Raw genomic sequence first — 13,653 nt, forward strand, 5'->3', positions numbered from 1 at the left:
TTGAAAGAGGATGGAAAGATTCCAGAAGAGAGAGAGGTTAAATATTTTAATAAGATAAGTCGTGAATAGGGTTGAGCGATCTTGTTCGGAAAAGATCGGATTCTGATCGGCGATCGAGTAAATTTCACGATTGTGATTGGAATGCCGAACACGATCTTTTTAGGTGGGATCGAGATTGAGGATTATTTCCCACAATGCTTTGCTACTGGCCAAGCATTGTGGGAAAAGCTAACAATGTTAGCTAGGTCCCATACGAATGAATGGATGCAGCCGGCACACAGCCTTAACCCCCTGCACGCCAGCTGCGTCCATTCATTCTAATGGGAGACTAGCTAAGATCTCTAGCAGCTACTTACCTGCACAGATCGCTGGTCCGGTTCCCACTGTTTTCGGTCCTCTTTACCTCGCTGCCCCCGCCTCCCAGGTTAGTGTTACAGACCTAGGAAGAAGATGGGGCTTGTGGCTTAGGAGAGTGTGGGCGGGTACTGGGAGGGGAGACATCACATCTCCTCGCCCAGTACCCACCCACACTCTCCTAAGCTACAAGCTCCGCCTTCTTCCTAGGTCTGTAACACTAACCTGGGAGGCGGGGGCAGCGAGGTGAAGAGGACCGAAAACAGCGGGGACCGGACCAGCGATCTGTGCAGGTAAGTGGACACCAGGGGGGACTAAGTAGCCAGAGGATAAAAAAAAAAAAAAAAAAAATCCTCTGGCTACTTAGTGATAAAAAAAAAAAATCACTACACTGCATGGATTCTAACAATTAAAGCGTTCAATTTTTAGATTCCATACTGTGTAGTAAATCGGATTTCAAAATTGATCCTGAAAAGTCAAGTTCAGCTCAGCCCTAGTCGTGACAGCAGGAGACAAAGATTGGAGAAGGTATGAGAGGAAGGAAGGGGTAAGTACTGAAGGTTGTAAGGCGAGAATTAGAGAGGAGCTGGGAGACGTCTTCTTCTGTAACTGGATCAAAAGATGAGAATGAACAGAATGAAATGGGGTATGTGCGGGAATCAATGCTATAATAAGGCTTCAGTGCTGCGGTAGGTGAAAGGATCAATGCTGAAGGATCTTATCACTTTTGTCCAGATCCTGCACAAAGGTCTGTGACAGATGCCAGTATGTGATTCTATTACCCAAAAGACTATATATACCTGGAGCCTACAATGTGCCTTTGTATAAAACCAGATGTACAGGATAGACCCATCATCCTCCTGAAGTCACCATGTACTATGTAGCTTCCCCACTATGGCGCTTGGGACAGTTTATTAGTCTACTTTCAGCATTTGTAACATTTAAGGAACATTGCTCCCTTCTGAGTGACACAAGGGTCTCATACAATCCTGCAGAACATTTTCTACATTGAATTTTGGCCAATAAATGTTAATGACTTTCGGTGATATATTCCAGAGCCATCACTTAATAAATCTCTCCCTATAAATATGAGATCTTAGCGGACTGATGGGAGACAGGGGGAGCTGCCAAACAAAACAAATTACTACCAAAATGAGTAAAAGATGAGGAACTTCTAGTTCCTGTTCACACCACACTTTGGAAGGGACGAGGAGCTGCACACACTTGTCTGATCCTGAACCATGAAGCATGTCGTCTTGTTCTTCGCTTTCTGTGTCACCCATGCTGCAGCCATCCGAATTTGTTCCTTTAACATTCAGTCTTTTGGAGAGGCAAAATGTGCCAAGCCAGAAGTGATGAATATCATTGTGAAGGTGAGTCCTCCATATTGTGGGTACGGCAGGGTGGGACTATGGACGACGTAGCCCCATAGAGGAGCGGTAACCTTACACTACATGGGTAATGATCCTGATGGTACAAACCCAAATCCAGAGATGATGTTAAGACATTGTTCTGAATATCAAATACATCATTTAAGTTTTGCGTATTCTCTAGTCTGTGCCCTAAGCATTGTTCAATAATCCAGGACTGCAGTATATATATATATATATATATATATATATATATATATATATATATATATGAGAATATCAGTGGTGCAAGCGAATGCTGAGGCATGCCCATGCAAACAGAGAGATGGACATGGATGGTAAACAAAGGGTTAATAGGATTTTTGTAAGGGAGTAGGAAAGGTTGCACATGTAATATCTGAGGGCTGATTTGTGGGGGTGAAGACATTGCATATTGGAGAAGGATCGCTACATTGTTGCCATGTTTTGATAACCATAATCCTGAATTATACATTTGTACGATTACTATGTTTATGTTAGAAATAATGGAACCCATCTGGATTTCATGAAATGTATTTTGTTAGATTTTACACTAATCCTGTGTTATCTAACATAATTGTAGGGGATAATTATTGGGGTGCCACTGGCTGAGCTTATGTGCAAGGGCTGTGAGCCCCTGGGGTGGGAGTCACTGAGCCCTGATCGCTGGGACAGTCCTATGGCTCATATATACAATAGGTGGTACTGCAGTCAGGGGCCAGGTAAATTAAAGTGGTTTCCCATGAGGGGTCCCACACCCAGGACTCCCACTGATCAGCTGTTTGAAGAGACCACAGTGGTAAGGTCAGAGCTCCTTTGAAACACAAAATAAGGCGCCATACATTATACAGTGGCTGTGCTTGGTATTGCAGCTCAGCCCCAGTCACATGAAAGGGACTCATCTGTAAATGGTCTATATGACAAATGAATGGGATGTTACATTGTCTGTAAGGTGGGAATGGTGTTTGCCCAAGTGCAGCTGCCGCTTCAAGCTGTTGATCTGTGTAATGTCATTGATGTCAGTGATGGAATCTCTTATCAATAGGTCGTATCTCGCTGTGACATAATGCTGTTGATGGAGATCAAAGACACCACAGACAAAGTGATGAACAAACTAATGGGACAACTGAACAGGTGAGATCCCACCAACCTAGTATGTGGGGACGGCGAGGCCTATTATTGTGGGCTATCCACTCTCCAGCATAGCCAGGAAATTTAAAGGGAGTGTCACCATAACCCAAAATATCCACCCAGCCCTGCAGATAGATAGGTTAGGGTCACCTGAGTCATACAAAAAATGGGGAATAGGACGGAAACCTGGCAGGTGGACACGGGCGCAACTGTGAATGCCCCCTTATTTATGCTTGACATGTTAGTATAAAGTTTCAACTCGTTTGCGGAAATCGGTGGCCTTTACAGATCATCACTAAGATTGTAGGGTTGTAGGGTTGTTTGCATGGCTGAAGGCCCTTGCGTACAAATTCTGCTTTGTGAACATATCCTTAAAGTTACCAACTATCTACTGGATAGGCCATAACTGATGAATCGATGTGGATCTGACCACAGGGACTACAACCGATAGCCAGAATAGGGGTCCTGTGTCCCCCATTTCCCACAGAAATAAGAATGCGGCCAGGATGAGTTGAACGGAGTGGTGGGCACATATACACAATTCTGTTCAACTATATGGGAGTGCCAAAGAAAAGTATAGCAATTAGAGATGAGTGAGTACTGTTCGGATCAGCCGATCTGAACAGCACACTCCATAGAAATGAATGGATGCACCTGGTACTTCCGCTTTGACGGCGGCCGGCCGCTTAACCCCCCGCGTGCCGGCTACGTCCATTCATTTCTATGCGAGCGTGCTGTTCGGATCGGCTGATCGCTCATCTCTAATAGCGATCTGCCATCACTTTAGTTGTATTGACTTCAATAGGGTGGCAGTGCACATGTGTGATATTAACCTGTTATTGACTGAACCATGTTTGAAGGGGGTGTCATCACAGCTGGACACCAAGGTTCCAAAAAAACCTTCAATCCTGGCTGCTTAACCCTTTAGATTTCAAGGCATTTAAATGCATGTATTCGGTATCAGCATCCCTTCAAACACAACTGCAGGTTGCCAATTCCATTATATTGCAGCCAATGGCCCTAGATCTGCCTTCTGTGTAAACCTCAAGACTCTTAGGGTGCATTCACACTGAGTAAACGCTAGCTTATTCTGAACGTAAAACACGTTCAGAATAAGCGGCGTCTAAAGCAGCTCCATTCATTTCTATGGGAGCGGGGATACAAGCGCTCCCCATAGAAATGAATGGGCTGCTTCTTTCACTCCGTGCAGTCCCATTGAAGTGAATGGGGAGTGCCGGCGTGTACGCTCCGGCATGAGCAGAGCTTGCCGTATACGCCGGCACTCCCCATTCACTTCAATGGGACTGCACGGAGTGAAAGAAGCAGCCCATTCATTTCTATGGGGAGCGCTCGTATCCCCGCTCCCATAGAGATGAATGGAGCTGCTTTAGACGCCGCTTATTCTGAACGTGTTTTACGTTCAGAATAAGCTAGCGTTTACTCAGTGTGAATGCACCCTTATATAGGAAAAAAACAAAAGCAAAAAACAAACAAACAGGAAAATGGCAGCAGTGTGCACGCCTGCGTACCAGAATGGAAATCTGAGCTAGATAGACACTGGTGTAGATTTCCTATATAACTCACATCTGGCATAAGTTATAATATATATACGGTATATAGGGGTGTATATATAGATGGCTTGTTTCTATAGCCACAGATATTGATAACTGATATTATTTTTAGCAAATACCTATTTAAAAATGTTAAATTATTAAAGAAAAAAAAAATCCGGGTTTGGGTTTTTCTTGATCTGTGAATTCTGCTCCTGCTGCCCCATCCATCACCTCCTGCCACTCTCTCACTCACACCTACACAAATCTAACAATTCCTCATGACTTTTCCCTAAACAATGTTATTGAGGACGATTCTTCCTTAGGGGAGGGATTGTCACTAGAGATGAGCGAGTTGTATTCGATCGAATACATTGCTCCCATAGGAATGCTGTAAGCGGCTGAACACCAAGGGGTTAAGCGCAGTGAATATTTGTTGCGCTTAACCCCTTGTTGTTCGGCCACTTACACTCATTCCTATGGGAGCGAGGCATTCGATGGAATACTACTCGCCCATCTCTAACTGTCACGTATATTATATGTGCAGTCGAGTAAGTCTCTCTGCCCGGGACAAGTTGCCGAGGATGTACTTACATAACATGACGTTCTCCACCAAAATCAGGCTCAGGTGCCTAAAGATGATAAGTCCTGGGCCCGGGTTGGTTTGGTCTTTTTTTGGATTCCTTGTATGACAGTCCCACATAGCAAAAGTCAAGATGGCCCAAACAAAAGTTGTACCCTATGTACTGCCCCTTTATTAAAGTGAATGGGGCAGATTGAATGTGAATGTAGACTCCACCAATTCTACCCACTTGATGTGAAGAGATCACATTAGATATATGTATCATCTATTTCATCTGTTTATTTGCAGCCAGCCGGAGATGAAAGATGAATTTAGCTTTATCATTAGTCAGAGACTCGGACGCAAGACGTATAAAGAGCAGTATGCCTTTATATATAGGTAAGGAGAATATGGGCATTGTGGCCGCCATCTTGTTAAAGACGTAGAAAGGTAAAACGAATAAAGCTTTGATAGAATATCCAGTATGTTGTAACCGTTGCAGGAAGCAGCTGGTTGGCGTGAAGGCCGTATATCAGTATCCGGACCACCAGGATGGAGACGTTGATGCCTTTTCCAGGGAACCTTTTGTTGTCTGGTTTCAGACCTATAAAAGAGGTAAACTAGTAATGATAAACCCGTCATGCGAGTATCTTTATTCTTGTGTTTCATTTCTAATCTTGATAGAAATATTGGAAAAGTCCATAAAAAAAAGACAAATGTGGCTTTTTCCCTCTGAGTACTAGGAGATCAGCCATGTCCCCCTCCTGCTCCCCATTGCCTTATGTCTGGCTGCAGCAGGAGCCTCTCCCCTCTTCTCCGTTTACCATAGACTATTAAGCCATGCCCTCTTCTAAGCCCCACCCACAATATGAAGATGGAAGGGATGCAGAATTTCTCTGAGACTGTTTCAGGATCATGCAGACATTGATGACATCTACTTATCTTGTATTCTTCTCTGTCATTCATTTCTAGGTTTAGTGTTCCTTTACTATAGTTGCCCTCCATTTTTAGAAATTTGCTCCATATAGAGTCATCTCATGGACATTATGATTCCAATGCTGTCTGACATTTTGGGATTGTATATTTAATAATTATTTTTGTATTGATTTTCTATGTTGAGGCCAAAACCGGACAATGTATGACGGGGATTAATATTAACACAATAGGCACAATGTGATGAAAACAGGCGGAAATGATCAAGAAATCTAGCACAAGAAAAACTAGAATAAAAGGGTGAACTAAGCCAAATAAAGGTAGAAAAGCCTTAATAAACGACCCCGCTGTCTTAGGATTTCTGCTGTGTTAGAAATGATATACTCCAGGCTCCAGGATACATGCTTGTCCGAATGAAATATAGTTATTATGTCACAAACACCTTAAACACCTTTATCTTGTGTGTAATCCATTCTCCTGTATTCTTCCCATAAGACTTTGTCATCATCCCTCAGCATACGGCGCCGGAGGCCGCGGTCCGCGAAATTGATGAACTCTATGATGTATATCTTGATGTGAAACAAAAATGGAAAACAGAGGTTTGTCTGGGACAATATCTGATATGGAGATGATTGTTATTTAAGAGTAATAATGAAAAAATAATAATATACAACTAATTAATAATGATTAATAGAATCAGCAATACCAGTCACATCAATTGTGTTTTAGATGTCGGATAAGCAAGACCAGAACTCTTACAGGTCCTCAATCAATTGTCGTAAACTTTTGTGGACCATATAGGGTGTTTTATTGGGCCATTATACATATAGGGTGTTTTATTGGGCCATTATACATATAGGGTGTTTTATTGGCCCATACCAGTTTATTGGTGCCCCATTATAGAACATCTCATATGTACAGTATTTCATATTAAATTGGAATAAATAGGAGCAGTCACCAGGTCGGAAAGGCCCAATGCCATATATCAGCTGATCAGCGCTGCCAGTACTGAGCAGTTTGGTGGGTTTTTTTATGTTCAGCTGTTCCACAGATATAAGCCCTTTTAAGCTAGGTTCACATCTGCACCTGGGTTTCTGTTGTTCGGGTCAGCTTGGGGACCCAAAGAACAGAAACCTAACCCGCTTAAAAAGCAGATATTCGCAGAAACCCATAGGACACATAGACTATAATGGGAGCCATTGGGTTTCCACCCAAAAAATGCAGAAAACTGTAGAGAGAAAATTCTTGCAAGCAAAACTGTTCTCTCCTCATTTTTTAAGTGAATTCGGATACATTAACCCGAATGGAATTCAGGCGCAGGTGTGAACCTAGCCTTAGTGTTATTGTAGATTAGGGTCTACTAACCAAGTAGGAAGTAACACTGTGGTTTTTCTTGGGCTCTGTGTGTATATGTCATGCAGTGTTACCCCTCCCACTGTTACCCCTCCCATAAGAGCTTATATATTTGGGATGGCTGAAAAGATTTGAAGGAAACAAACACCAAAATGCTCATGAATTTATTATTATTATTATTATTTATTTATATAGCACCATTAATTCCATGGTGCTTTACATTTGGGGGTTACATACAATACACAGAATATACAGGTAGATATAATACTAACAATGACTGACTGGCACAGTGGGGTAGAGGGCCCTGCCCGCGAGGGCTTACAATCTATGAGGGAAGAGGGAAGAGACAGAAGGAGAGGGGGAGACTGTACAGATGGTGATGTGGTGCTAGTGTTATTGGAGGTTGTAGGCCTTCCTGAATAGGTGAGTCTTCAGGGCCTTCTTGAAGCCTGTGATTGTGGGGATCAGTCTTATGTGTCGTGGTAAGGAGTTCCAGAGTATGGGAGATGCATGGGAGAAATCTTGGAAGCGGTTGTGTGAGGAGCGGATGAGGGCAGAGCGGAGTAGGAGGTTATTGGAGGATCTGAGGTTACGTGTGGGCAGGTAGCGGGAGATTAGTTCTGAGATATATGGAGGGGACAGGTTGTGGATGGCTTTGTATGTTAATGTTAGTAGCTTGAACTCAATTCGCTGGGCTATAGGTAGCCAGTGGAGGGACTGGCAGAGGGGAGCAGCCGATGAAGATCAGGGGGAGAGGTGGATTAAGCGAGCAGCGCAGTTTAGGGTGGACTGGAGGGGGGGCGAGGGTGTTTGCTGGGAGTCCATGGAGAAGGGTGTTGAAGATATCACCATATTATATACATCACTGGGATTTTCAGACCTAATGGCAGGTTGTGTATATATATCTGTCCTTTCGGAGCCTCCATGTCATATTCTGCCATATTTGCTAAAATATGCACGCAATAAGCACGCAACTCTACTTTTCTGGTAAAATGCCACATATCATGATGGAATCCTATTATAAGCCAGTGGGGTCTGTCGGGTGCTGCCATATGATGGGACCCTTTTATCTCAGCTGCTATCACCACCATGATCCATGGCAATTGATGTGCCTACTGCGTAACAATTTTCGTACGTGAAATTATCACTAATGTACTAACACAGCGTATTGCCGGCCGGCCCATAAAGTGCACATCTTACCAGGATCTGGTGTTCACTCATTTTCAATTTTCTGCTCCAGTGGAGAAACAGAAAACTGGAATTGACCGTGAAGATCAGACGGTGGATTTTACATTACAAAACCTTGCTGTGTCTTGTTCCCTTTTATGAGGAGGTTTCGATGACCACGACTCCTATAGCTACGTGTAGACTATAAAGAGAGTTTATTCTCAGCAGTTTTTACTATGTCCTTTATTCACTCTAATAAAAGAGAAGTATAAAACACAACGGGGGATTTTGCTGAAACAACAGCTTTTCTATATTTCTCTGAGATACTTTACCCCCCGCACTATCTCGAAAAACAGAAGAGCCTTGTGGATGATTTGGTAATGCCTATCATTTACGGTTTCCTGCCTCTTACTATACATATGTATCTGGCGTCTGTCTCCGTCTAGAGCTTTATCTTTATGGGGGACTTTAATGCTGCCTGCAGTTACGTCCCCAAGAAGCATTGGAAGAAGATTCGCCTCAGGACCAACAAGGAATTTGTTTGGCTCATTGAGGACAATGTCGACACCACAGTAAAAAGCAGCACCAGATGCGCCTATGACAGGTAATACGTACTGACGGGAGAGGACGGATAGACGATAAAGTGGAACTCTGCCATAAATGATTATATTATGGGGTGACATATAGACATGCATGAAATGGGTGCAGTGCCTAACAAAATAGATTTGTTGTGAATTTTTCCAAAAATTTCAGGTTCAACCGAGGCCAAACTTTTTCAGGTTTACCACCACAAAGCACTAATATCCTCCCTTCAGACCCCAGAGTATAATAATCGGAGATCATGGGGAGGCGTGAGAGCATACTAAAGACTGATTCTCATCTTCCCTTATCACTCCCGGACTCCCTCATACTCCTTTTCGGTCATTTTCTGACCTCCCAACATGATGTCACAAGCCGATGGGGACTGATAAGACCAGCGACTGGGCCTCAATAGTCACGTGGGGCTCACTGATGTCATGACGTGTGACTGCTGAAACCCAATCACAGGTTTAGTTGTTTCCTGGGGCCCATGACGTCACTCTGGAGACTGAAAGACGACTGAAGAGGAGCCCAGGGCATCCCACAAAGTGATTATTTTGTTTTTTCACCTTCCCCGAGCCTCCATTTATTACACTCTGTACAGTATTCTAATAGCAGGTCCGGTTTGGAAACAGGTGGACGACTCTTGAATCTCACGAGGTTCGCACCTTCCCTAACTGTGCATTGCTACGATGTCACAGACACATTTTAGTTGCAAACAGGAACTTATTTCTCACAGAGGCACAACACTCTTTGTAGTTGCAGTCAACTCTACGTTGAGGCCTACAGACGGCTGATGGTTCTTGCCCAGATCTTCTGTCCGTCTATAGGTCTAAGGGAATCCATAATCAGACTGAGGTTCCTTGGACCCATCAGAGATTGGAGCCAATCACTTGATGCTAAACAACCATTTCCAGTGAATATGATCACTTTTCCTAACCTTTTATCTTCTACGCTTTGTCACACAATTTCTGACCGCCCATCGCAGGATCGTACTTCACGGCCAGAGGTTAATTAACTCCGTAGTGTCGGGCTCAGCCACTGTGTTTGATTTCATGAAGGCCTATGGATTGACAGAAGCCGAGGTTAGTGGTTCGCTGTCATGAATGATCGATGGTTTATGTGAATCATGCAATTACATAGTGAATGTATCTCTGGTGAATTTTTAGGCCTTGGGAATCAGTGACCACTATCCGGTGGAATTCCAGCTGTCCACAATGCGTCCGATGAAAGATGCGTCCAGATGAAAACGTTGACAAGGAATGATTTTCTGTCATTTTTACTGTTTTGCTTTTGTTATATCTTTCACATTCACATAAGAATAAAGTAACTGAAAAAATACTAACAATTAGATTACATTAGTACAGGGTTGTCACTGGGATGTGCTGCCATAGCACGAGGGGCCGGGTGACGGTATCTAGGGCTGTCCAGTAGGTAGCTGGGCAGTGACTGCCATGTGCCAGGTAGTAGATGCCAGGGCATGAGTATCTTTACCAGGAGTGCAGCGACTGCCAATACGACCCCTAATCCTGCACAGCTCTGTATATAACTGTGTGGGTTACGGCCCATTGTGGTTCTGCATCAGGTCCTGAAGCCGGAGGCAGGGAATCAAGACTCCATAAGACCGGGGCCACACATTGCAGCTTTTTTTGTTGCAGGTTTTGCGGGATTGGGAAATATCTAGGAAATTCTTATACTTCTCCCTTAAGGTCAATCCACTCTTGGGTTTGGTTCAAAAAACCACAGCAAAATCTGAGACAAGAGAAAATGCATTTGCGCAATGCGGGGCCTCAGCCTAAAGGAGAATTACAATAAGACAATACAGAAAAAATAAATTAATTTTGAAAAATTAGGTTAAATTGGCAAATCATATTGGAGCCACGGAAACTTACTGGAATGTCACAGTCCACATCTCCTTGTGTGGTGCCAGGATGATGTATGCTCAGAGTGCAGCCATGTACATGTAAGGATTTGCTCAGTCTGTATAAGTTATATGATGTTTCTTTCATCTTCATTTTTTCATATTTTTGATGACGTTTTACCAATTCCTAATTTTCCATAGAGTTATGGTTGCAATGGTAATCCCCAAACCAATTAATATTGTAACTTGAGGGGCCACTGTGATTATTTTGGGGTCTATATGTATTTATATCACTGTCTGGGTCTGAATACGAAATATTTGGATGTCAGAGTCTTCAGTCTGTATCCATTTTGGGGTGTGATGTCACTACCAAAGAACGCAGTAGGTTAATGGTTATATGGATATGGGTGGCGTGTATACTGCCTCTATCTAGAAAGTAGAACCTGTTTACCTTCAGACTGTTGCTGCCACCTTATGCTTTGTTGCAGCCGCTTAGTAACTGACAGGCCACCAGGCAGCTCCTAATATGTCAATATGGTGAGAATACAATACCCAGGTGACGCGATGAAAAGGAACAGGCCAATGTTTGCACAGACGTGAATTATAGCATCGCGTAACACTCGGCCTTTTATTGTTTTGAGTGTTCATTTCAAGCAGTAAAAAAAAATTGCAAATCACAAATTGATCTGTTCAGCTGCCATAATATGTCTGTACAATGGCCGCCAGACCTGGACATGCCGCGATATTACCATATGGGGATATTGAGGTCAGGGATCCCATAGGGAATCTGAAACAGAATGTAACATAAGAGCTTGTTATTATGGGGGTGTCACAGCATCCTGTCACTGCTGGAGGGGATGGAGAGGATCCCATTGCGACTGTAGAAGGTGTCCTTTACAATTCGGGATCTTCCATGGATCGGGGTTTTGAAATCGGGCAGTACATCACCTGAAATGGAAATATAGGGCTGTGAGTTAGTCCAAGAACTTCATTTTACCTGAAACTCATCTTTAACATAGGGAACATTTATTTTTGAGTAAAATATTTGGCTTTGTGTCATATTACACATCTGCTGCAATCCTCTGTGCTGTAAATCCTTATGCTAATGTTATCCTATGGAGTCTTCTGCACCTACTGTTCACATGGACTTTCTATTACACAGTCCACTTTGCTTCATAAGTCCCACTAAGGACCCCTCTTTTGTTAGCCAAAAAGTGAGCTGATGCAAACTGTACTTCATGCACTGTCTGACCTGGTCTGTCCATGTGTTACATGGGTGTCTGTTAATATAAATGCTATCTATAAGCCCTTATGGTGAGTATATGGAACTGTATACCGATATTCTTCATGAACTAGCAATTCTGGAGCATCTTTTCTTAAATCTCTGTGCTGTGCAATCAATCTGTTGTCCCTCCTGGAAATTTATGGATGTTTTGGCTACTTGGTGTTCCTAGTTGGACAGGTGTCTGTCACTGTCCAATCAGAGCAGACAGTGTAGGGACACACCCATTTGACATGAATGCTAATGTCTAGTCATACATTTCCAGGAGGAATAACAGAGGAATGGCACAGTGCAGATCTCAGATCAAGCACCTGCTCCCTGTCAATGCAAGGCAAATATTTGGATGCACATACACTATAAGGGAGGATTTATTAAAATGGTCTAAAAGCAAATTAAATTGCCCATAGCAACCAATCACAGGGCAGCTTTTACTTCTCATGAGCAGATGGGGGACATGGCGCAGGCCCCACCAGAATTACAGGACAGAATGATTGTAGCGGGCGTAGAGCTCTGTATGCACAGGCTGGTAGAGGGTGAACGCCTTAAATGCATCAGGGGGCCAAGTGGCTATTGATACCTCTGCACCCCCTATAGCCGTGCCCCGTAGGGATGTCACTTCTATATACAAATATTAGGGGGGAACTGGAATGGTATGTGTGGGGGCTGGTGACCACTACTAGCCAGAATATTTAGATACGGATCAGAGATACGGGCAATGAATTTAGGCAGAAGTTTGGCATTTCCAACCTTTCTGCTGTTAGACACAAGGTCAGAAGTGAAGTGACCCCTGAATTACTGTATGTACATATATACAGGTCTTCTTACCGAGCCTCCAGCCATAATCCCAGGAGGACAATATGGGGTGTTGATACTTCTCCTCTGGACCAAACTGTTTTCGCACTTTCAGATACAGAGACCTTCCTTTGCCCTCCTTGGAGAAACCATCATAAAGCACTTGGGAGGTGTGAGGCGTGACTGGCCTCATCTCGGCCAAGTTCAGTATATCTAACTGGTCATGGTCATTTTCCTCGTTCCTGCTCACTAAGGGTGGAGGAGTCTTATCCAGAGGAGGAAGACTGGTCACAGCCTTGGGAATGAAGACCTCTCTCCTCTTCCTGGTGGTCTCCTGTTGGTGAGGTGTTGGGTGCTCTTTGTTATACTTCATCTTCCAGGTCATCCGGGTTAATGTCTCCTTATCAATGGTTTCCTTCCAGCAGTTTTGGTTCCTGGTTGTCAGCAGATCTTTCATGTTGAGAGGGGTGAATGATGTAATCGGGTTCTTACAGGGGGCTGTGGAGCAGAACTGAGAGGAGGACACCAGCAGGCAGGCAAGCCTGGGAAATGTGAGCAGTAGCTCAGGCAGAGTTTACGGACATCTCCAGGGAGACAGCGAGCGAGCGGAGGGACAGGGCAGGGAGGGGTGTGTGGACAAGCACTCAACACGGCAACTCAAAAAACAGGACATGAATAAACCAAGAAGCACAATACGTCAA

The 13,653-nt window shown here is 43.7% G+C and overlaps 2 protein-coding genes across 2 annotated transcripts; one reads left to right on the forward strand and one right to left on the reverse strand.

Annotated features, from left to right (window-relative positions):
- Window positions 1-1,583: 1,583 nt before the first annotated feature.
- Window positions 1,584-10,280, forward strand: DNASE1L3 (deoxyribonuclease 1L3). Its single transcript, XM_075287823.1, has 8 exons — window positions 1,584-1,727; window positions 2,788-2,876; window positions 5,295-5,384; window positions 5,488-5,600; window positions 6,414-6,517; window positions 8,885-9,042; window positions 10,006-10,102; window positions 10,187-10,280. The coding sequence occupies exons 1-8, from the start codon at window positions 1,596-1,598 to the stop codon at window positions 10,262-10,264; spliced, it is 861 nt and encodes a 286-aa protein (XP_075143924.1). The 5' UTR covers window positions 1,584-1,595; the 3' UTR covers window positions 10,265-10,280.
- Window positions 10,281-11,699: 1,419 nt separating this feature from the next.
- LOC142218068 (protein SPMIP1) lies at window positions 11,700-13,483 on the reverse strand. Its single transcript, XM_075286489.1, has 2 exons — window positions 12,986-13,483; window positions 11,700-11,826 (listed from the first exon to the last, which is right to left on the reverse strand). The coding sequence occupies exons 1-2, from the start codon at window positions 13,407-13,409 to the stop codon at window positions 11,708-11,710; spliced, it is 543 nt and encodes a 180-aa protein (XP_075142590.1). The 5' UTR covers window positions 13,410-13,483; the 3' UTR covers window positions 11,700-11,707.
- Between the last annotated feature and the right edge of the window lie 170 nt (window positions 13,484-13,653).

Source organism: Leptodactylus fuscus, chromosome 9 (genome assembly GCF_031893055.1).
Source record: "Leptodactylus fuscus isolate aLepFus1 chromosome 9, aLepFus1.hap2, whole genome shotgun sequence".
Lineage (NCBI taxonomy): Eukaryota > Metazoa > Chordata > Amphibia > Anura > Leptodactylidae > Leptodactylus > Leptodactylus fuscus.